The following is a 23259-nucleotide window of genomic DNA, read 5'->3' on the forward strand; positions in this document are numbered from 1 at the left end:
TTACGATTAAAGAATTTAAAAATTAAGAAGACGGCGGGCGGGGTTCGAACCCGTGATTACCCAAATATCAGTGAAGACTGTATGACCAGGCAGTCAGTATTATACACAGCAAGTAGTATGGGAAGTCTCTCTAAAGAAAGTAGGCTTAACTTATTTAAAAGACCCATCGTCCGCTGCAGCATTAGGTTCATTATCCATGGCCAGCGAGCCATACACTAGTAACTGATAGTTATATTACTTTTCATTAAATACATATTTTAAAAAAATAATTAAAAAGACAACAGCTGGCTAGCTGCCAGTGAAAAAGAAACAAACAACTTTTTCCCGGTTATCTCCCCGAATAGTCTCAACGTGTTAACAATTGGTTAGCAAGACAAGGGACATAACAGAGATAATAATATCAAACGGTAAGATCGGTTGAGTGGAGCATGGCTAAAGAAATATCTACACGCAGTAAGCCTGTATTTCCCATATGTTTAAACTCTGTCACATAGCTAGGACAAATCTGTCATAAAAATATAGATTTTAGGTGTTACTACAAGTCGTGTCGTGACAGATATATAATGTCGTCAAAACTAGACTCTCCAACCTGTTATATAAAGCTAGAATGTGTTACTGTTTGGGTCCAGCAGCGAAATGTGGAGGTGCACATCCAGAATGAGAGTCTTGACAGGGAAAAAAATGATTTTATTGATTAGTGAAGCCCGCTTTGTGATGTGGTCAAAGTGCTGATAAAACAAACCATGGAGTGGACACTAACAGGCGAACTAGGCCAAACAGCATTCGTGCTAAGTGTCATTGTCTTGAGCAGGGCCGGCTAACAGAGATAAAACATGTAGCATAGGCCTACACAGACACATACACAAACACGTTTTCAAAAGTCTTTGTAGAAAAGTCAAAAGTTTCCCCTTTCAGACCATGCGATCTATAGGGCTGATGATCTAAATTTCATGTTAATGTGGCCCACGGTTAACGAGAGTGTCATGTGGCCAACACAACGACCATCTACCTTTACTTTTCCCCAACTTATGTCAGGTTGGTGGACTCAAAGGCGCCCTAAATATACCGAAATTAAAAAATTCCAGTCTTCACCAGGATTCGAACCTTGGACTCTCTGGTTTGGAAGCCAAGCGCTTTACCACTCGGCCACCGCGCCTCTAAATAAGTCAATGAGAAAAAAAAATTAAATCAGAACTAAACAATAATGAGACTGGAAGTAAATAACAACTTTAGCTATATAGTTCCTTCACAAAACCAAGTAAAAGTGTATCATGTTCTAAGGACTGTTGGTTTATGCCTCTAAGTACATATCCAGAAGAGCCGCATGCAGAGCTTTGAAATTGAAACCATGGCGATTCTAATGCGAAGCGTTCAATGCACAAACATTTCTAAGCTTGAAAGTTAAATATATTCTCGTTGTATGAACAAAAATGCAAACACTCAACTATGTAGAAGATGTCAAAACAAAAACAAATTCATTGACTGCAACAGAAAGTTGAATGTCTAAGGTAGCCAGAAGCAATGGAGCAGCATTTCTTATACTTAACCACAAAGAGTCCACGAAAGAGGACATTTTTTAACCGCCAAGAGTCGATGTTCTAACCAAGTGTTAAATGACTGATGTTGCAAGAAAATTAAGATTGCAACATGAAGCCGAGAAGTTACTTTCTTGAAGTCCAACTTTACTAACATACATTATTGCTGTAAATGTTGGTAGTAAGAACACTGTGTCTGTGGTTTTGGTAATAGAAGACTGTGTCTGTGGTTTTGGTAATAGAAGACTGTGTCTGTGGTTTTGGTAATAGAAGACTGTGTCTGTGGTTTTGGTAATAGAAGACTGTGTCTGTGGTTTTGGTAATAGAAGACTGTGTCTGTAATTTTGGCAATAGAAGACTGTGTCTGTAATTTTGGTAATAGAAGACTGTGTCTGTGGTTTGGTAATAGAAGACTGTGTCTGTGGGTTTGGTAATAGAAGACTGTGTCTGTGGGTTTGGTAATAGAAGACTGTGTCTGTGGGTTTGGTAATAGAAGACTGTGTCTGTGGGTTTGGTAATAGAAGACTGTGTCTGTGGGTTTGGTAATAGAAGACTGTGTTTGTGGTTTGGTAATAGAAGACTGTGTCTGTGGTTTTGGTAATAGAAGACTATGTCTGTGGTTTGGTAATAGAAGACTGTCTGTGGTTTTGGTAATAAAATACTGTGTCTGTGGTTTGGTAATAGAAGACTGTCTGTGGTTTGGTAATAGAAGACTGTGTGTGTGGTTTTGGTAATAGAAGACTGTCTGTGGTTTTGGTAATAAAATACTGTGTCTGTGGTTTGGTAATAGAAGACTGTCTGTGGTTTTGGTAATAAAATACTGTGTCTGTGGTTTGGTAATAGAAGACTGTCTGTGGTTTGGTAATAGAAGACTGTGTGTGTGGTTTTGGTAATAGAAGACTGTCTGTGGTTTTGGTAATAAAATACTGTGTCTGTGGTTTGGTAATAGAAGACTGTCTGTGGTTTTGGTAATAAAATACTGTGTCTGTGGTTTGGTAATAGAAGACTGTGTCTGTGGTTTTGGTAATAGAAGACTATGTCTGTGGTTTGGTAATAGAAGACTTGAGTTTGTGGTTTTGGTATTAAAGATTGTGTAGTTTGGTAATAAAGTATTTAGGATGTCATTGTGTGTGTATCACTACGTTACATGAACTGTTGTGAAATGTACTCACCAGATACAGCGTGTACTCATCATCAATCAGCGAGTTCCTTCCCTTGGTGTCCCAGACACTGTTCAGAAATGGTACGATGATACGGAAGTAGAGTTTGTAGAGCAGCAGCGTCCCAAGACTGAGTCCCAGGCCAATCAAGCAGACGACCCCAGCAGCCTTCACTGAAAAAACAGACAAACACATACACATTAAAGACATTCAAAGGTGTCATTAATATTCATTTTTCGTTTAATTACACACCAATACAATAAAACAATAAAGTGTAATGCTAGATTTCTAACAAAAGAAAATCTAAAAACTGGCAGGTAATATGATTCCAGACAACATATAGAAAATGTAGTTAAAACGCTCAGCCTAAGTTTAAACTCTCTGATAAAGAAATTCTTTTACCTGACAAAACAAGAATCAATTAAAAACAAAAACAATTAGTTAATTAAATATTGGTACAGGTAATTAATTATTTTTTTGGTAGCCGGTATCGAACAAGGGAAAGAAATTGTACTTAACTGATGTGTTGGTATAAGTTGAATTAGTCCCCTTTGTACATTCTTTTAATTACACACCAATACAATAAAACAATTAAGGGTAGTGCTAGAGTTCTAACATAATCAAATCTAAATGTTAGCGAGATTGAAAGACTGGCTGGTAATGGGATTCCAGACAATATAAAATGGAGTTCAACGTTCAGCCTAGGTTTTAATCCAAATTTCGGAGCACATAACCGTAAACTATCTATTTAATAAAAACACGTAAAACACAGTGTTTAATTATAATTTGTAGTTTAGCATTTAAAGATCAATTCAAGGTTCCTTACAATAGTTGGTTCCAAGGTTCCTTACAAGAGATGGACCCAAAGTTCCTTACAAGAGTTGGATCCAAGGTTCCTTACAAGAGTTGGATCCAAAGTTCCTTACAAGAGATGGACCCAAAGTTCCTTACAAGAGTTGGATCCAAGGTTCCTTACAAGAGTTGGACCCAAAGTTCCTTACAAGAGTTGGACCCAAAGTTCTTTACAAGAGTTGGATCAAAAGAATACGACCCAAGGTTTCTTACAAAAGTTGGACTCAAGGTTCCTTACATGAATGGGAACAATAAAGCGAATACAATGCCCTAGTTCTAAATACCCGTATTACTATTTAGTGAATAGACAATGTCAAAGATAGCCGCTGGAAGATTCACAAATTAAGAGAGTGAGTCATTGGGTCGGAGTGATGAAGTCACGTGACATGTTGTCACCGTGCTGACCTATTTAGTATCATAACAAGCTTTAGGTTGCAAGAGAAAAACAAAAGGCTGTCAACACTGGACGCGAGTCTTAATAGTCTTTGAAGTTTGTACCATTCACTTAGTACACAAACTTCAGAGCTCCCTTGTGTGCCATAAACAAACGCCAACTATCACAAAGGATTGTTTACTTAATACTAATACACGTTTTAACAAGCCAAATTTAAAAAATAAATAAACAAACTTTTCCAATGGGAAAAAAAACCTTAAAACTCACTGCCATTTACCTCCATACTGTATGAATAGTCTTACTTTGTATGTAAAACAAAATTATCTAATGACCGATAACTGGTTAATTAAAAAAAAAAAAATTGATTCACGTATTGACATTGACTATGAATAATTAATTAATTATTCCAAATTTCAAGTTGATCCGAGAATGGGAAGTGGGAGAAAAAAACTTGTACAAAAAGTAATAATGGGAATAACTCCCCATCTCTAAGTAACATTTATTTCCCTTTTTAAATGACAATCAAAGTAATTAATTACCAATAATTAATTAACCAAATGTTGAATTTTTTTTTTGATTGATTCATTTTTTTTTGTTAGGTACAACAAACAATTGTGTACAGTTTCAACTTGATCCGAGAATAGGTGTGGGAGAAATACGTTATATATTGTACCAGACAGACAGACATCGTGAGCTGTTAAAAGCTTTGTAATAATAAATAACCAAACATATGTCCATATGACCCCAGCTTTATAATCTACGAGCAATATTGTTTTCTCCTTGTCTATCCCTAAGTAACAGTGACATAAGCTAGATTTGGGGCACATTACACCAGGTTACAAGGACTTAGTCGCCCTAATATATGCAATAAATGTGTGAAATAATTGGGGAAAAAAAAGTGTGTGCGTGTGTGTGGGGTTGACGAGTGATTAGAATTTTGTAAAGCGTTACAGGAATAGATTTTATAGTCACCAATACTTCAGACTTGACAAAACACACGTCCAAAACTGTTCGGGCCAGGGCCATAACGAATGCTTCAAAATTCAATAAAACCGGACAGAGTGGCTCCTAACAAAAGGGACAGTTTAAAAAGCAGTGTAATCGAGGCTCTAAAAAAATAAATAAATAAATAAAATATAACGCTAGACCTACACTAAAAAAGAATCGTAAATTATTGTCTTGTTACGAAACAGGTGATCGAATACTATCACAATCGTCTTGTCTTCGCCCACTTTATCAGTAAAACATTTTTTTTTTTAATTGCGGAAAATTCTAATATGGGATTATGGGATTCCTAGAAAGAATGTTAATATACTAACACCACACAGATAGAATCCAGAGACTGTGTTCACACATCATGTGGCTGTGCCAACCGGTCAGTTGAAAATACTATCACAACAAATTGACATGCAGTGTAACCATGACTCCTTAACCCTTAAAACGCGTGCGGTAGTTTAGCCTCTAAACATCAGAATGGTAATTCCATTTTGTATGCACTCATTGTAAAACAGCTCAGCACTTTAAGGGTTAACACCACAACGACTTGTCTAGTCACAACAGTCTCGATACACCAGTTAGAGCCATTACACACGCTGGACCAAGCTAGATGTAAACACACACACACAACAAACTTCCGTGTTATCTTCACTGTACACATTGTCAAGTGAAACTGATGTACACACACACACACACCACGATGCGTGCAACTTGACATAAAACTAAACTTTTCATTAATTTAGTTCCTGTACTCAACACACACTCTTTGGGTTTCATTCAAACCAGTTTGTTTACATTTAGTACACATCTATACATATGATCGGGGACCCAAAACCCAGACCACAGTAACAGACACGGGCGGAAACAAGGGGGCACAGGGGCGGAAGTTTTAAACTACCCCCTTTCAGAGCTGGCGATCTATGAGGAAGATGGTGTAAAGTTCATCTGTTTGTTTTTTTTTCGGCCAAGGTTAACGAGCAGTGTGCCAAATTAAGCCAGGTACTCATTGGGTAGGCTCAGGGGCTTCCTTAAAATCCAGAAATAAAAAATTCCAGTCTTCAGAGATTCGAACGGGGACCTCTCGGTTCGGAAAACATTTAGCCACCACGCCCTACCCCCTTTTAGTTGACTATGCAATATAAATCTAGCATTTCACTGGACATTACGAGCTCCCAGTGGCGTCTAAACATAGGTCAAGAATAGGTCGTACAGGGCGCCCTGGTGTCCAGTGTCAGCTATGTATGAAGCAAAAGCAACTAATTTACAAAACAAAATTATAACAAAATATTTCTATCAGCAGCTGTCATCCTTTCGAACATGGGGGAAGACTCAAATAGCCCAGACTTGCACAAAGTATGGGGCATTATAAATGTGTGTAACTATGATTGACAACATGGCTTAAATTGTGCCAAAAACTCAAAAACTTTGATTGAATATTAAAACTTGGAGCATTGCTATGGGGTGTAATACAGATAAGGACAAGTGAACAGCGACCTCACTTAAAATAACTCTAATATTTAACTTTTGACCAACGAGCCCTCCAAAAATAGAAAGTCCATTCTAGGATTTAATATAACAATAATGTAAACCATTTTTTATGAAAGTTATTTCTGTATTTTTTTCTCTCTCAAACAAAAAGAACAGTAATAACAAAACACGCTTAAAGGCAAATTGCACACTTTATAATTCGATAAATCTTACCAAATAAAAAAAAAGGTCTAAATGTAGATCTACTTTTATAAAAAAAAATAAGGCGATATGCTTATTGGGATAGCCTGGTAAAACCACATAAGAGAACATGAAAAACAGTTATGTAAATATGTGAGCTTCACTGGTCAAGCAACAATAATACGTAATATGGATAAAAATAAGAAACAAAGAGATTGGGAATCCCTTAGGACACGATGGTCTATCTGTAAAGATTGGGAATCTCTTCGGACACAATGTTATATCTGTAAAGATTGGGAATCCCTTAGAGCACAATGTTCTATCTGTAAAGATTGGGAATCTTTCGGACACAATGTTCTATATGTAAAGATTGGGATTCCCTTAGAGCACAATGTTCTATCTGTAAAGATTGGGAATATCTTCGGACACAATGTTTTATCTGTAAAGATAGGGAATCCCTTAGGACACAATGTTCTATCTGTAAAGATTGGGAATCCCCAATGTTCTATCTGTAAAGATTGAGAATCCCTAATGTTCTATCTGTAAAGATTGCTAATCTCTTCGGACACAATGTTCTATCTGTAAAGATTGAGAAACCCTAATGTTCTATCTGTAAAGATAGGGAATCCCTTAGGACACAATGTTCTATCTGTAAAGATTGGGAATCCCCAATGTTCTATCTGTAAAGATTGGGAATCCCCAATGTTCTATCTGTAAAGATTGGGAATCTCTTCGGACACAATGTTCTATCTGTAAAGATGGGGATTCCCTTAGGGCACAATGTTCTATCTGTAAAGATTGGGAATCTCTACGAACACAATGTTCTATCTGTAAAGATTGGGAATCTCTTCGGACACAATGTTCTATCTGTAAAGATTGGGAATCTCTTCGGACACAATGTTCTATCTGTAAAGATCGGGAATCTCTACGAACACAATGTTCTATCTGTAAAGTTTGGGAATCTCTTCGGAAACAATGTTCTATCTGTAAACATGGGGATTCCCTTAGGGCACAATGTTCTATCTGTAAAGATTGGGAATCCCTTCGGACACAATGTTCTATCTGTAAAGATTGGGAATCCATGTACAGAAACAGACACCAATAGATGATTTGGTTAAACAATTAAGGAAAGGGGGTGGGCTGTGGCGGAGAGGACAAGACCTAGACATACATTCCTGATATCCACAACACACATAGGACTAGGTCAATGTCAGGACACAGTAGCTGTCATGTGAGGTTGGTACACAGGTCTATGACACAGGTCTATGACACAGGTCTGTGACACAAGTCCACATCGCACCTCCTTATGTATATTCCTCAAGGTGCTGATGGTGCGAATGAAGGGTGACGTCAGAGGGAATGCATGCACGGGGTGTGTTTTTGTTGTTACGAATTACTAAAGAACTACAACCATTACCTACTCATTTTGTTGTGTAGATAGAGAGCTGCATCACAACTAAAAAAAAAAGGAAAGTTCCCCCTTTCCGACCCTGAGATCTATGGGGCGGATGTTGTCATTTGTTTCTATGGTCCACAGTTAACGAGGATGTCATGTGGCCAGCACAACGACCAATCGTCTTTAGTTTTCCCCCACCAATGTCAGGTACCCAATAAAGCTGGATTAAACTCAGATGCGCCCAAAGGTCCAGAAACTTAAAATTTCAGTCTTCATCAGGATTCGAACCCGGGACCCCCGATTCAGAGGCCAAGCGATTTACCGCTCAGCCACAGCGCCACCACATCAAAACCGTGATATTGTAATATCAATAACAGCATGACTATTCAGGTTAAGTGAGTGAATTGGAACAAAAAAAAAGTGAATTTACCTTCCCCTTTAGGTGTCAAGTCCACTATTTTCACGCTGGTCACCTGCAGACAAGATTGACACATAGAAAACACTAGCACCCTGCCACTGCCTGGGTACACTTGATATACTTTGTCCACCATTGTACAGATTTAAATGTAATCCCTTTAAAATCCAGGTCTTGCTCATCAAATCATAGATTAGCCAGCTCAAGGCAGTAGCGAACTGCTGATCTTGTCATAGTCTAAAACATTGCAAAACGTAAGCAGACTGGAAATCTAAATATTTCACGATGTACACTGTCCAATTTGACAATAAAGTCACAGATATGGGCAGAATTTCATATTAAGACGTACTGTCCGACTGGTCATGGTCAGCAGACTGGACATTTCACGATGTACACAGCCCAAATAGACAATATAGTCACAGATACGGGCACAACAAACACTGACAGTCCTAACGACATCGGGCCATCGCTTATCACACATCAATGTTATCAAACGGCTGTCCATCTGGGTGACCACAGACCAATGTCATTTCTTCACAGGAGCCGACGCTGGACAATTACAGTATCCCACGAATGTCCACCTGGGCGTGTATATCCAATACTAAACCTTCATTTTTAAATACGAATCAAGTCCTAATGCTACAGAAACAGACACAAAAATTAACTCAATTCTAGCCACATAAGCAACTGTCAGAAAAAAGAATGTCTAGACAAGGAAATATATTATCACCCTATTGTGTGCGCGTCTCTGTAGAAGTGCGAGAGACATTGATCTGTCTCAAGATGAGCGATCAGTAGACACACATTTCCTCAACCCAGTATCCACGGATGAATAGTCGTGAGTAATGATTAACAAGGACAGATTAGAGCGCTTTGCTTATCTCAGCCATCACATAGCGAGCGCAACACACGTCTTCTCTAGATCCAATCCTTGATTTGTAGGACTTAGAAAGAGATAGTGCAAACAGTACAATACTAACCCTTGTCCACCCAAGTACACACCGAATCAACACCAGCAGCCTAGCTAATTAACCGTGTTTAATTTTTATAGGACAAGTGTGTGCGCGCTGGGTGTGTCATAAAGCCAGGAGCTCAATGGGATGTGCTGAACACAGCTGTCGCGGGCGAGAACGGAAACAAGGGAAATAACAAAGTATATATTTTTTAAACAGATCTAGATTTTAAGTGTGGCAGAAGATAATTTTTAAGAAAAATATACTGCCGCCTCAAGCAAATGATACTAATCATTATTATGAAAGGAAACAAAAGTATTGTTAATGGTATATAAAAAGTAAAAAAAAAAAGTAAAGTTTCCCTTGGGCAAATGATGTAAAGGTCATCTGATTCTGTGGCCTACGGTTAACGAGGGTGTCATGTGGCCAGCACAACGACCAACCGCCTTTACTTTTCCCCAACAGATGTCAGGTACCCATTAGAGCTGGGTAGACTCAGAGGCGCCCAAGGATCCCGAAATAAAAATCCCAGTCTTCACCAGGATTCGAACCCGGGACCCCCGGTTCAGAAGCCAAGCGCTTTACCGCTCAGCCACCGCGCCTCCTATAATGGTATATGCACACGTAAAAACTGTATACATTATACATTAATTGTATACATTATACATTAACAGAAGTTTAAAACCAATAAATATAGGATGCACAAGGTCGTGCTAGGTACGGTGTACAATACTGTGCAATAATGAAAACAATCTTCTCACTAAGAGCTACTGATAGTACAAGAACACAGGGAAACACTAAAGCAAGGAGAGAGCTATCAAACTTAAGGTCTAGGAATGACTCAACCCCCACCAACACAGGCCAACGCAGCAAAGTTGACACACGCAGCTGACAAAAAAATCGCATTGAAAGTGTATGTGTTTCTTCAAGTCCTATCACAACTTCCTCAAGTCCAGATCACACACAACAAAGAAAACATGCGTACGTGTGTCACTCACATACACAGCACGTGTGCTGCACGACTGCACCAGCCGGCACTCGTCTGCACGCACACACACACACACACACAAACACATCAACCAATGGAAGTCGTCCTCAAGACGTGGTTTTATTCCTTTAAAGGGTAAAGTTACCGTAGCCTTATATCAACATGCACACAACTAAGATACCATTTTTTTTTTAATCCTCGGGGCCTAAAACCAAAGCAGACATAGACTGCAAGCAGACTACAAGCAATAAAGCGTGAAATAGATGACGTCAATAGGAGCCTTAGCACACAAAGAAAAGGGATACTGTTCAAGTGCGGACGAAGATGGCGTCATCAACACCTAAACTGGCCTTGACCTAGTGCCATAAACAAATTATAAAAAATACAGATCAAAAATAAATACGAAAAAAAAAACAACGAATATGTAAATCTACTTTGCATCATATAAATCTATCTACAAATAAACAAACTCGCTTGACAAAAAAACAACAACCTTGATTGGAAAGAGAAAAAGAACTCACTTGACTGAAAAGAGAAAAAGAACTCACTTGACTGAAAAGAGACTAATAGCAACAATCTACGTTTGTGGATATTGTGTATGACGCCTGCTTGAAAGAGCGGAGCGTGAATACTTTCAGATGCCCAACTATGCCAACCAAAAAAAGAACCGAAACTGTGGAAGAAGTCTAGAAACAGACTAGCAGACGTGAGAAGCCACCAAGAATTTTATGTAGACCAAGTGTGGAGAGTATTGTTACAAATGAACAGTGATAGGTAGAGGTCAACGTATGACCCCGGCGAGATGACACAGCAGCTAGTGTTCCCTGGAATCTACATGTACAAACAAAGACAGGATGTGACGTGTCCACACGTGTTGTTCCAGGGGACGAACAGATATAAGTAGGGGGACAGTTACTAATGAACAGTGACAGATAAAGGTCACTACGTGTGACCCCGACTTGATGACACTGCAGCGAGTGTTTTCTGGAATCTACGTGTATAAATAAAGACAGGATGTGACGTTTCCTGACATGTTATTCCAGAGAATACTAGGAGTGTTTGTGCAACTTTGGAGAAGCGATTAGGGACTCTATATAAGCCAGAAAGTTAATGTGAAAGTCAGTCGTATGGAGTCGTGAGTGAGCCGTTACAGTCGATACAGACTATGTAAGACGTGTGCGGCTCTGTGGAAGAGAAATGTGTACGACTCGGTGCAAGTTAACTAGGGTAGAGTTAACTGGAGTGGACTACTGTCGTTAAAGTCTATACAGCGAACTACAGTGGACTTGAGCCGTTACAGTCGATACAGTCGATGTAAGACGTGTGCGGCTCTGATTCGGTAGACTTGAGTGCGACTAGGTTCAGCTTTAGGAGACCTGGAGCGACACTGGGAAGTGTGTCGTTGGTCTGTTCTGTGGAATACGGCTCGAGGAAAGTTGAGAAGAGATGAATTGCAACGAAGTGAAGAGATGAATTGCAACGAAGTATAGCTAACTGTAAACTGACAGATATTGTACATTCTTCTACACTACATGTTACAGTGACGAATTGTTAGAGTTCATAGTCATTAAAGTTATATGAAACTGAAAGTTTAGTGGTCAAGTTCTTTACAGTGTTTTTATTTGTGTGCCTACTAATACTTCTAGCCAGAAGATTCAGAAATACGTAACAATTGGTGTCAGAAGTGGGATAAGTGGTGGGCTTGTTTTCTAACAACATGGGCTATGGAGTTTCATAAATGCAGGTGGGGGTCTATCAGTGGGAGACGTGGTGGGCTTGTTTTCTAACAACATGGGCTATGGAGTTTCATAAATGCAGGTGGGGGTCTATCAGTGGGAGAAGGGGTAGGTTTGTATCTAGATCTTGTTGGAGCCATCCACGTTGCACTCTGCATGTGTCGCTTTCTCCGCCTCCTCAATTTGATATTTCTTTGGTTGCGTTGATGTCGTTGTCGTTGTCTTGCTTTCCTGTCGATCAATGCTGATGGCAGCGACTTAGCACATAGGAAGGCATTGTATTTCATAGCTGTAGTCATCAAGACTGTTGATCTAACAAGTTGCTTCAGCATTATTCTTCGATGGGTGCTTTGCGAATGAGCTGCAAGTCCACTTGAAGGCAAGTTGTCAAACACGTCATCACCTAGTGTTACAAATGAACAGTGATAGGTAGAGGTCAACGTATGACCCCGGCGAGATGACACAGCAGCTAGTGTTCCCTGGAATCTACATGTACAAACAAAGACAGGATGTGACGTGTCCACACGTGTTGTTCCAGGGGACGAACAGATATAAGTAGGGGGACAGTTACTAATGAACAGTGACAGATAAAGGTCACTACGTGTGACCCCGACTTGATGACACTGCAGCGAGTGTTTTCTGGAATCTACGTGTATAAATAAAGACAGGATGTGACGTTTCCTGACATGTTATTCCAGAGAATACTAGGAGTGTTTGTGCAACTTTGGAGAAGCGATTAGGGACTCTATATAAGCCAGAAAGTTAATGTGAAAGTCAGTCGTATGGAGTCGTGAGTGAGCCGTTACAGTCGATACAGACTATGTAAGACGTGTGCGGCTCTGTGGAAGAGAAATGTGTACGACTCGGTGCAAGTTAACTAGGGTAGAGTTAACTGGAGTGGACTACTGTCGTTAAAGTCTATACAGCGAACTACAGTGGACTTGAGCCGTTACAGTCGATACAGTCGATGTAAGACGTGTGCGGCTCTGATTCGGTAGACTTGAGTGCGACTAGGTTCAGCTTTAGGAGACCTGGAGCGACACTGGGAAGTGTGTCGTTGGTCTGTTCTGTGGAATACGGCTCGAGGAAAGTTGAGAAGAGATGAATTGCAACGAAGTGAAGAGATGAATTGCAACGAAGTATAGCTAACTGTAAACTGACAGATATTGTACATTCTTCTACACTACATGTTACAGTGACGAATTGTTAGAGTTCATAGTCATTAAAGTTATATGAAACTGAAAGTTTAGTGGTCAAGTTCTTTACAGTGTTTTTATTTGTGTGCCTACTAATACTTCTAGCCAGAAGATTCAGAAATACGTAACAGTATGATGAAACACAAGGACCGATAACACGAACCAATGAGTCAGCTGTATAGACATACCAGAAGAACCAAGTAGTCAAAACGTTTAAATTTCTGCCTTATTTATGGGGTGACTATCAATCGATATTCGCAGAAAATGTGTTATCTAGACAGAGTTTGTTTAACGAGAGTTAGGAACAGGGCCGGATTTACGCGTGACCCCCACATCGAAGGTGCCGCTTTACGGCATTGCTAGACTGCAGCCTCAGAGGGCCTCATTCTTTATAATTTCAAAGAGAATTTTAAAAATAAATAAATAAACAAAGCTTATATTATGTGTAATTAGATCAAATAGGTTGATTGTTTTTATTTAGTTTTTAGCTTTCACAATGCGCTATGACCCCATCACTTGTCTGGAGCAGCTGGGAATGGGGAGGGAAGAAGGGAAAATCTTGGTGAATGTTTACATGCTCGTTTTTTTTTAAAATAAAAAATGTTCACTCAGGGCCCAAGATGTCCTCAAGGGGACTAATTCAACGTATATATGTCAAGTACGATTTCTTTCCCTTGTTCAAGATACCCAACAGAATAATTAATTACCAATAGTTAACTAACTAAATATTTTGTTTTATTGATTTTTGTGTACAAGAAATAATTGTGCAAAATTTCAGCTTAATCTGAGATTGGGTGTGAGAGAAATAACGTGTACAAACTTTTTGCTAGACAGACAGAGTGAGTTGAAACAAGCTTTGTTAGTAAAAATATGAATAATGAAACAAACTATGCATAACTATTAGGTTGAAAAATGAAAATGAGATTTCATTTTCAATCCCTCTCTGTACAAATATAACACGCGTTTACATTAATTAATATTAGCAAGTGCATTTATGTTGTAGCTTGAAAAAGTGGAGAAGGGGCGTCCACTTGATAAAGTCCGGCATTGTTTAGGTTTCAAACATGATGTTGCGTATCTACGATAGACATAGGAGTTGTACCGCTATGAAAATGTTAATTGATTAAAAATAGTTTGTTCAGTGTGTGTGTTTCTGGGCTTTTCAAGGAATAAGTGGAGTAACTTCTAAAGTGAAGGATATTAAAACATAGTTGAGGTGAAGGGCTGTTGGAATATCAATAACTAATTTCAAACGAAAAAATAAATGAAAGATTTTAAGGGAATTATACACTCCTATTAGATCAACTTTGTTAAAACCACCCCGCGTTGGGGCGTGGCGTAGTCTCCAAAAGCTGAAGCTCTAAGCGTGTGTTCAAGGACCATGATGAAACTGGTCGCGCGTCTTAACACTTGTCACGCACCAGTGAGTCAGCGAAAAAAATATAAGACTATTTGAACAACCGAAGCTCAGGTCTGTGTGCACATCCCCTATGCATAGCAGTCATGGTTTATATTGTTACAAATGAACAGTGATAGGTAGAGGTCAACGTAGTGACCCCGACTTGATGACACTGCATCGAGTGTTTTCTGGAATCTACGTGTATAAATAGAGACAGGATGTGACGTTTCCTCAGGTGTTATTTCAGAGAATACTAGCCGTGTTTGTGCAACTTTGGACAAGCGATTAGGGACTCTATATAAGCCAGAGAGTTAATGTGAAAGTCAGTCGTATGGAGTCGTGAGTGAGCCGTTACAGTCGATACAGACTATGTAAGACGTGTGCGGCTCTGTGGAAGAGAAATGTGTACGACTCGATGCAAGTTAACTAGGGTAGAGTTAACTGGAGTGGACTACTGTCGTTAAAGTCTATACAGCGAACTACAGTGGACTTGAGCCGTTACAGTCGATACAGTCGATGTAAGACGTGTGCGGCTCTGATGTGGTAGACGAGAGTACGACTTGGTTCAGCTTTGGGAGACCTGGAGCGACACTGGGAAGAGTGTCGTTGGTCTGTTACGACTTGGTTCAGCTTTAGGAGACCTGGAGCGACACTGGGAAGTGTGTCGTTGGTCTGTTCTGTGGAATACGGCTCGATGCAAGTTGAGAAGAGATGAATTGCAACGAAGTGAAGAGATGAATTGCAACGAAGTATAGCTAACTGTAAACTGACAGATATTGTACAGTCTTCTACGCTACATGTTACAGTAACGAATTGTTAGAGTTAATAGTCATTAAAGTTATATGATACTGAAAGTTTAGTCGTCAAGTTCTTTGCTGTGTTTTTATTTGTGTGCCAACTAATACATCTAGCCAGAAGATTCAGAAATACGTAACAATTGGTGTCAGAAGTGGGATATTTCTGGCTAGAATGTGTTCCACCAAACTTCTTATTGAACTTGACATGAAAGAACTTAGACAAGAGCTTCGAGAAAGAGGTCTACAGCTTAATGGAAATAAGGAAACGCTAATAGCACGTCTCAGACAAGCCCTGTTGGAGGAAGATGAGAATCCGAACACTTGCCAATTTGAAATCAAACCTAATACGATGGAGCTCCTGAGAACTTTGCAATACAAAATGAACTCGGTGAAAGAAAGCATTAAGAAGATAGAATCAGAAATCAACACTAGATTTTCTTCATTTAACCAGTTGATTAAAGTCATTAGTGAGAATGAACAAATAGCTACCACGCCCAACAAGACAGAAGAACAAACAGATACGATAAAAGATCAAACTAGAATCATGATTAATGAGCTACTGAACACCCAACAGTATCAGATTGAGTCGACAGATGAAAGAGCTACACCATTGATGAACAGCGAACAATTGTCCAACCAAGAATGTGGCGATACAGACAATTACGATAAAGATGCTGGTGATGGCTGTGCTGTCTGTGACTGTGATAGTAAACCAAACGAATGTGGCTCACAAGAAATAAAAAGAGACGGTAGCTGTTACTATTTCAACGAAAAGCAGAATGAGACCGCTGAAGAAACAATAGAAGAGACCTATAGTTTGACCGAAGCTTTAGCTATAGATAAACATGATATGAGTACCTCAACCAGCCAAACAGATCAAGACAACGTTGGGTCTGCGTCCAAGCCTGTTACTGTGGGCCTTAAAGACTTCTGTCTTCTATCTGCCAGTGTCTACGAGAGGAACTCGAAGCTTGATTATTGCACCCATGCGTTTGACAAGAACTGTACGTACGTAGCTTTACAAGAAGACTTTGAATGTCAAGAAATACACCAGCAAGGTCTGGACTTAACAGAAGCTTGTCCAGCTGTCAAGATCAGCGCGAGAAGTCCTGCTCAAAGTCAAGGAAGCACAATAGAATCTGATGCTGAAGTTGATGGACCTTTGCACGTTAAATGTTATCAACCTGCCCCACAGGCGAGTGCTCCAGGCTCGGATGAAGGTGATGACGTGTTTGACACCTTGCCTTCAAGTGGACTTGCAGCTCATTCGCAAAGCACCCATCGAAGAATAATGCTGAAGCAACTTGTTAGATCAACAGTCTTGATGACTACAGCTATGAAATGCAATGCCTTCCTATCTGCTAAGTCGCTGCCATCAGCATGGATCGACAAGAAAGCAAGACAACGACAACAACATCAACGCAACCAAAGAAATATCAAATTGAGGAGGCGGAGAAAGCGACATATGCAGAGTGCAACGTGGATGGCTCCAACAAGATCAAGATACAAACCCACCCCTTCTCCCACTGATAGACCCCCACCTGCATTTATGAAACTCCATAGCCCATGTTGTTAGAAAACAAGCTCACCACTTCTCCCACTGATAGACCCCCACCTGCACTGATGAAACTCCACAGCCCATGTTTTTAGAAAGATTCTGTCCGGAACCATCAGACCAAAGAAGAAAGCCTTACGAATCAGTTGAAAGTGTGAAGCCACTAATGAATAATCTAAGAACATTCCTCATGAGAATAGGTTGATGAAGTATAACAGAGGTTTTAGAAGAACGCTAATTAAGTCAGAAGCAAGAAGGACAGAAAAGAAGTAGTTTAAGATGTCAGAACTGTAGTGAGTAACCATCTGTGACAGAACTGTACAAGAAGATCAACCCAACAGGCATCGTACAAACCCAAAGTCAGTTGCTGTTGTAAGAAGAACATGTGAATATTGCTGTACTGTAATGAACCTGGTCATCTCTGAAGAAGCTCTGGAAAAAGCCTAACCCATCTGTAAAAAGATGCTTGAAAATGTAAAACTCAGCCAGTGAAGCACGAACTCGTTAGAATGCTGATGAATTTTCTCGACAAGAGTGCCCAATGTCGTCATCTGAACGTCGTTGTTTCCATACCAAGATTGATGAAAACATTTGTGAGGAACTGCTGAAAAATGAGGATTTGGCTCCCATTCTTCTATGGAAAGAAGATGGACAACTGCCAGATTGAAAAAAACATCTATAAGAAGGGGGCAACCACCAAAGCTTCCTAATTGATCGTCGATCGATTTCATCAGTATCGTGATGAAGTAGAATCTGTTCGGGACGAACAGATCTAAGAAGGGGGCAGTGTTACAAATGAACAGTGATAGGTAGAGGTCAACGTAGTGACCCCGACTTGATGACACTGCATCGAGTGTTTTCTGGAATCTACGTGTATAAATAGAGACAGGATGTGACGTTTCCTCAGGTGTTATTTCAGAGAATACTAGCCGTGTTTGTGCAACTTTGGACAAGCGATTAGGGACTCTATATAAGCCAGAGAGTTAATGTGAAAGTCAGTCGTATGGAGTCGTGAGTGAGCCGTTACAGTCGATACAGACTATGTAAGACGTGTGCGGCTCTGTGGAAGAGAAATGTGTACGACTCGATGCAAGTTAACTAGGGTAGAGTTAACTGGAGTGGACTACTGTCGTTAAAGTCTATACAGCGAACTACAGTGGACTTGAGCCGTTACAGTCGATACAGTCGATGTAAGACGTGTGCGGCTCTGATGTGGTAGACGAGAGTACGACTTGGTTCAGCTTTGGGAGACCTGGAGCGACACTGGGAAGAGTGTCGTTGGTCTGTTACGACTTGGTTCAGCTTTAGGAGACCTGGAGCGACACTGGGAAGTGTGTCGTTGGTCTGTTCTGTGGAATACGGCTCGATGCAAGTTGAGAAGAGATGAATTGCAACGAAGTGAAGAGATGAATTGCAACGAAGTATAGCTAACTGTAAACTGACAGATATTGTACAGTCTTCTACGCTACATGTTACAGTAACGAATTGTTAGAGTTAATAGTCATTAAAGTTATATGATACTGAAAGTTTAGTCGTCAAGTTCTTTGCTGTGTTTTTATTTGTGTGCCAACTAATACATCTAGCCAGAAGATTCAGAAATACGTAACAATATTCTCTTCGGGTCTTGGGAGAGTTCTAGTGGCAACTTAACTCTTTCTCTCCGTAATTATTTTCCTCATTCCGAGAGTAATATTCATTTTACTCATTTGTATTTCACAACCGTGTTCTGATTATAACTTAAATAATTTTTTGTTTGTTATCAGAAAATGTTATATTTGGTATCAAATCATAGTGGAATGCATGCTCTTTTTACACAACACAAATTAAAGTTTATAAATTAAATAATCAATTTAGTTTAATGGGAGTCAAATCAACGATAACATCGTCGATTAGGAGAGAAAGAGTTAATACAATTTCAAAAAAACAAGCTTAGCATGACATCTTTCTAGAAATACGTACTAGGCAATTAAAATCAATGATATAGCTATGTAAAGAGATAGATCTAGATACAAATAAGATAGAGATTGATAGATAAGATTACAGACGTTACTTCTAAAAAGAAGATAATTACGTCCTATATATTTCATGTGTCAATCTAGTCATGCATGTTAATCATTGACCTAAACTCTGCTAAATCGTTTGTTTTTATGGCTGATTCAGGCAACCCATTCCATGTCCTAACAGCAATAGGGAAGAAGGACCACTTGCCCTAGCGAATGGAATACGAAAGTTGCCTCTTTGTGTCTTTCTGTGTATTTCCTTAGGTTTTGTTTTTGAGCTAGCAAATTGTGGTAAGAAAGATAGATAGATGGATGGATAGATAGCAAGATAAATAGATAGATATGGATGTAAGATTGTAACATCATACACGAAAACAATTATATAGTCGTTCATGTTAAGTAGATCTCTAATCTCAATTATTTGTTGTTTTTTTTCTTTTACCTTCGAATCACCCGGAAAGAAAGATGAGTTTTTTAAATACACTTTTGAAGATTGAGAGAGAGAGAGAGAGAGAGAGAGATTAAGAGGGTTAGAGAAACAGAGGAGAGGGAGAAAGAAAGAGCGAAAAAGAGAGTTGATTTAACGTGACACAAAAAGGCGGGGGTGGGGGGGGGTAAATAAAGAGATGGCCACAAAATTACTAATTAACTATTTACCCCCCCCCCCCAATATTAAGAAATAACTATAGCGACCCAAATGTATACTTTGAATCAGTAAGTCCTACACACAAACCGTCCAACAGTGTTAATGGAGTCCATCTCGTGTGTCCCTATGAGTAAACATCAAGTTTTAATTGGGAAACTTAATCACAGGCCACATTTCCTATATCATGTTGTTCATGCTGTATATATATATAAATATATATACTATTTTTTCTAAATGTTTTGTTTCGTTTAAGTAATTTTAAAATTCATTGAAGAGAACAATATAAAACATGGGTTCTCAACCTGTGGGTCGCGACCCCCTTAGGGGTCGACTGACGATTTGCCAGGGGTCGCCTAAGACCATCAAAAATATGGATTGCATAATGTCTACTCTTCTATTGCTGTGTGTGAGTGGGGGGGGGGGGGGGTCGCGGCAGAGTTGGGGATTGTAAAAAGGGGTCGCCGAGCATAAAAGGTTGAGAACCGCTGATATAGAAGCTGAGGGCACGTGAAATCGATTGCAAAATAATCCCAAATTTAATTACGCTACGTAAACAATACACTGCAGATAAAGGCACAGGCTTAATGTCATACAGAAACCAATCTCTTTTAAAATATGTCTCCGAGATTAACATATTTCAATGATCTATGCATTCAACGCTTTAAAAAAAAGTCCAAACTAATAGTCCAACTTAGAAATACACACATCTTCTAGTCATCACACAATAACACTAGTTACTGAGATACGAAGCCCTGACCAATGAAAGTGTATCACTATTATATGTGCAATTTCTTTCCTTATCTGGCAAGGTTAATGCAATGAACTCCCCGGGTCACGTCTGCCACTGTCAGTCTTGGACGAGTTTCCCCAATGTCACCACAAGGTCCATTAGTCTAAAGGTATGCGCCATGCAAGTGCAGCGTATAGATGAATGTGTAAGCATTGAGGCAGTTAAACAATTCATAATACTGGGATTACATAACAAGTTAAGGGGGCGCTACTCGCAATCATACCATTTGCAGAAATAGGTGCTAGGTAGGCTTTCCTTATTTTGAATTAATTTCACTTTATGCACATCAAACTTATGCAAACCTTTTCTAAAACACTTTTCTTTTCAATGAAAATTGTATTTAAATAAATTAAAACATATGTATCCACATATTCTAAACACAAAAATTACCCCAGCCCAACCCAATAAAAAACAAAAGTGTCAGTTACAAAAAAAAATACCAGTATTAAGATAATAGGGTGGTACATTGCAGGAGATGCCGGCAATGGAAGTAGCTAAATTCAAAACAAACAAAATCAGTCATACCAGCTGCAAGTTTGTAATACAAAGATGGAGATCACCGAAGTGATTAAGACATTATTAGAATGTACATATCAATAGATCACACCACATCAGTCATTGCTGCTACCACAGCACACACATATCCCACAGTTTCCATGCCCGTGCCAAGCATACCATTCCCAATTCAGTGGTAAGAAAATCATCAACCAATTCACTGATCTACCTAACATAAACAAAGGTTCTCAAAAGAATGACATCAATTAACCTGACCAAAACACCATTGAGAAAAAGACGATCCAAGTCCCTACCCATACAAACAAGAAAACACTTTCCTCAAAGCCATGAACCAATTAGAATTCGTTTTAAAAACATTTAAAATCAAAAGACTTTTTACTAACCATATTTCTAGCTTTTTTCCCCAACTAAAAATCTAACATTTTTTTACCATTAAAAATTCTAGCACTAATCATCTTAATTTTTTTCCTTCAAAACAATCAGCTTAAAAAAAAATCCAAAATGATGTGACAAAGAAAGAGATTAGGATCAAAGTTGTAAGTTACCAGAATATGTTGCAGAAAGATTTACTGATATTCCAAGTTACCAAAATATGTTGCAGATAGATTTACTGATATTCCAAGTTACCAGAATATGTTGCAGATAGATTTACATATATTCTAAGTTACCAAAATATGTTGCAGATAGATTTACATATATTCCAAGTTACCAAAATAAGTTGCAGAAAGATTTACTGATATTCCAAGTTACCAAAATATGTTGCAGAAAGATTTACATATATTCCAAGTTACCAAAATATGTTGCAGAAAGATTTACTGATATTCCAAGTTACCAAATTAAGTTGCAGAAAGATTTACTGATATTCCAAGTTACCAGAATATGTTGCAGATAGATTGACATATATTCCAAGTTACCAAAATAAGTTGCAGAGAGATTTGCTGATATTCCAAGTTACCAAAATATGTTGCAGAAAGATTGACATATATTCCAAGTTACCAAAATAAGTTGTAGAGAGATTTGCTGATATTCTAAGTTACCAAAATAAGTTGCAGAAAGATTTACTGATATTCCAAGTTACCAAATTAAGTTGCAGAAAGATTTACTGATATTCTAAGTTACCAAATTAAGTTGCAGAAAGATTTACTGATATTCCAAGTTACCAAATTAAGTTGCAGAAAGATTTACTGATATTCTAAGTTACCAAATTAAGTTGCAGAAAGATTTACTGATATCTATTTAGTTGACATCCACTTGACTTACTAAACGTTTACTGATCACTTGTTGAAATGTTGTTCCCAAGTCTTAAAAAACAAAACAACAACCCAAGACTTTCGATAATAAAACACAAGCACAACATCGCAGGGCTAAAACTTGTCAAGAGACACACACTCAGAATAAACGTCAACAAAAGAGCAAGCTGCCCCTTTTATACTTGAAAGTCTGCAAACACAAACTCTATGCACTGACCAATGGGTAGAGAAGCCAGGGGACTGTGGCTTTTGTTTGGAAACGCTCACACCAACCTTTGCGACTACGTGAGAGAGAGCATGTCTTTACCCCCTCATCGACTAGTTCACCACAAGCGTGTTTTTTTTTCTCCTTTTAGTTTTTTGACTTATGGATTAATCAAAAATTACGTTGCGTACACCTGGGGTCAAGTTCATCCATTTTACCGCTACACGTGTCAACGTGAAGTTGAAGGTGTTCATGACACTTACGTTTTATTTGGTATTGAACACATCCGAAAGTTTTTCTATCTTGGCCTCGTCTCGGATGCAGTCATGTGACAATTGTAATCCCAGAAATCTTAGTGTATAACGACTTCCGGAAATGGCGAACTTATCATCAACAAAAGTTCAAATGAGAAGGAAAGGCTTTGAGAAAAAGTGAAGGTGGTTGGGCGAAGAAGCGCATGACTTTCGATATTCAACTATAGATATTATTAAAATGTGTTTTCTTTTTAAAATTATTTTCCAGAGCTATTCTTTCAATACTCTAATTCCCTTTTCTATACCAAACAATTAATTAATTCATTCATTCATTGACTGGTTAATTGTTTTGATGGATTCATGTTTTGTTTGGGACAATGAATAATTGTGTCACGTTTGAACATCATCCCAGAAAGAGAACTGGGGGAAATAAAGTGAACAGAAATTTGTGAGACAGACAAGAGGAAGTGTAACTATAAGGCCTTTGTCAGATAATGGCAAAACATGGCAGCCTAAATGTAGGCGTTCGTTCAGAAATAATTGCTTTTGGAAAAATGA

General features: G+C 38.8%; 1 protein-coding gene across 5 annotated transcripts in view; it reads right to left on the bottom strand.

Annotated features, from left to right (window-relative positions):
• The window catches only part of LOC106076141 (uncharacterized), a 74947-nt gene that overhangs the window by 24782 nt on the left and 26906 nt on the right, over window positions 1-23259 (bottom strand). For 3 of the 5 annotated variants that reach the window (XM_056043546.1, XM_056043547.1, XM_056043550.1), the window contains one exon: window positions 2708-2868. In XM_056043546.1, coding sequence (XP_055899521.1) covers window positions 2708-2868 — 161 coding nt within the window. Of the gene's footprint in view, window positions 1-2707; window positions 2869-5260; window positions 5393-8431; window positions 9459-23259 lie in introns of those variants that run through there. The other 2 variants (XM_056043548.1, XM_056043549.1) reach the window with 2 other exon arrangements.

Source organism: Biomphalaria glabrata, chromosome 10, assembly GCF_947242115.1.
Source record: "Biomphalaria glabrata chromosome 10, xgBioGlab47.1, whole genome shotgun sequence".
NCBI classification, from domain to species: Eukaryota; Metazoa; Mollusca; class Gastropoda; family Planorbidae; genus Biomphalaria; species Biomphalaria glabrata.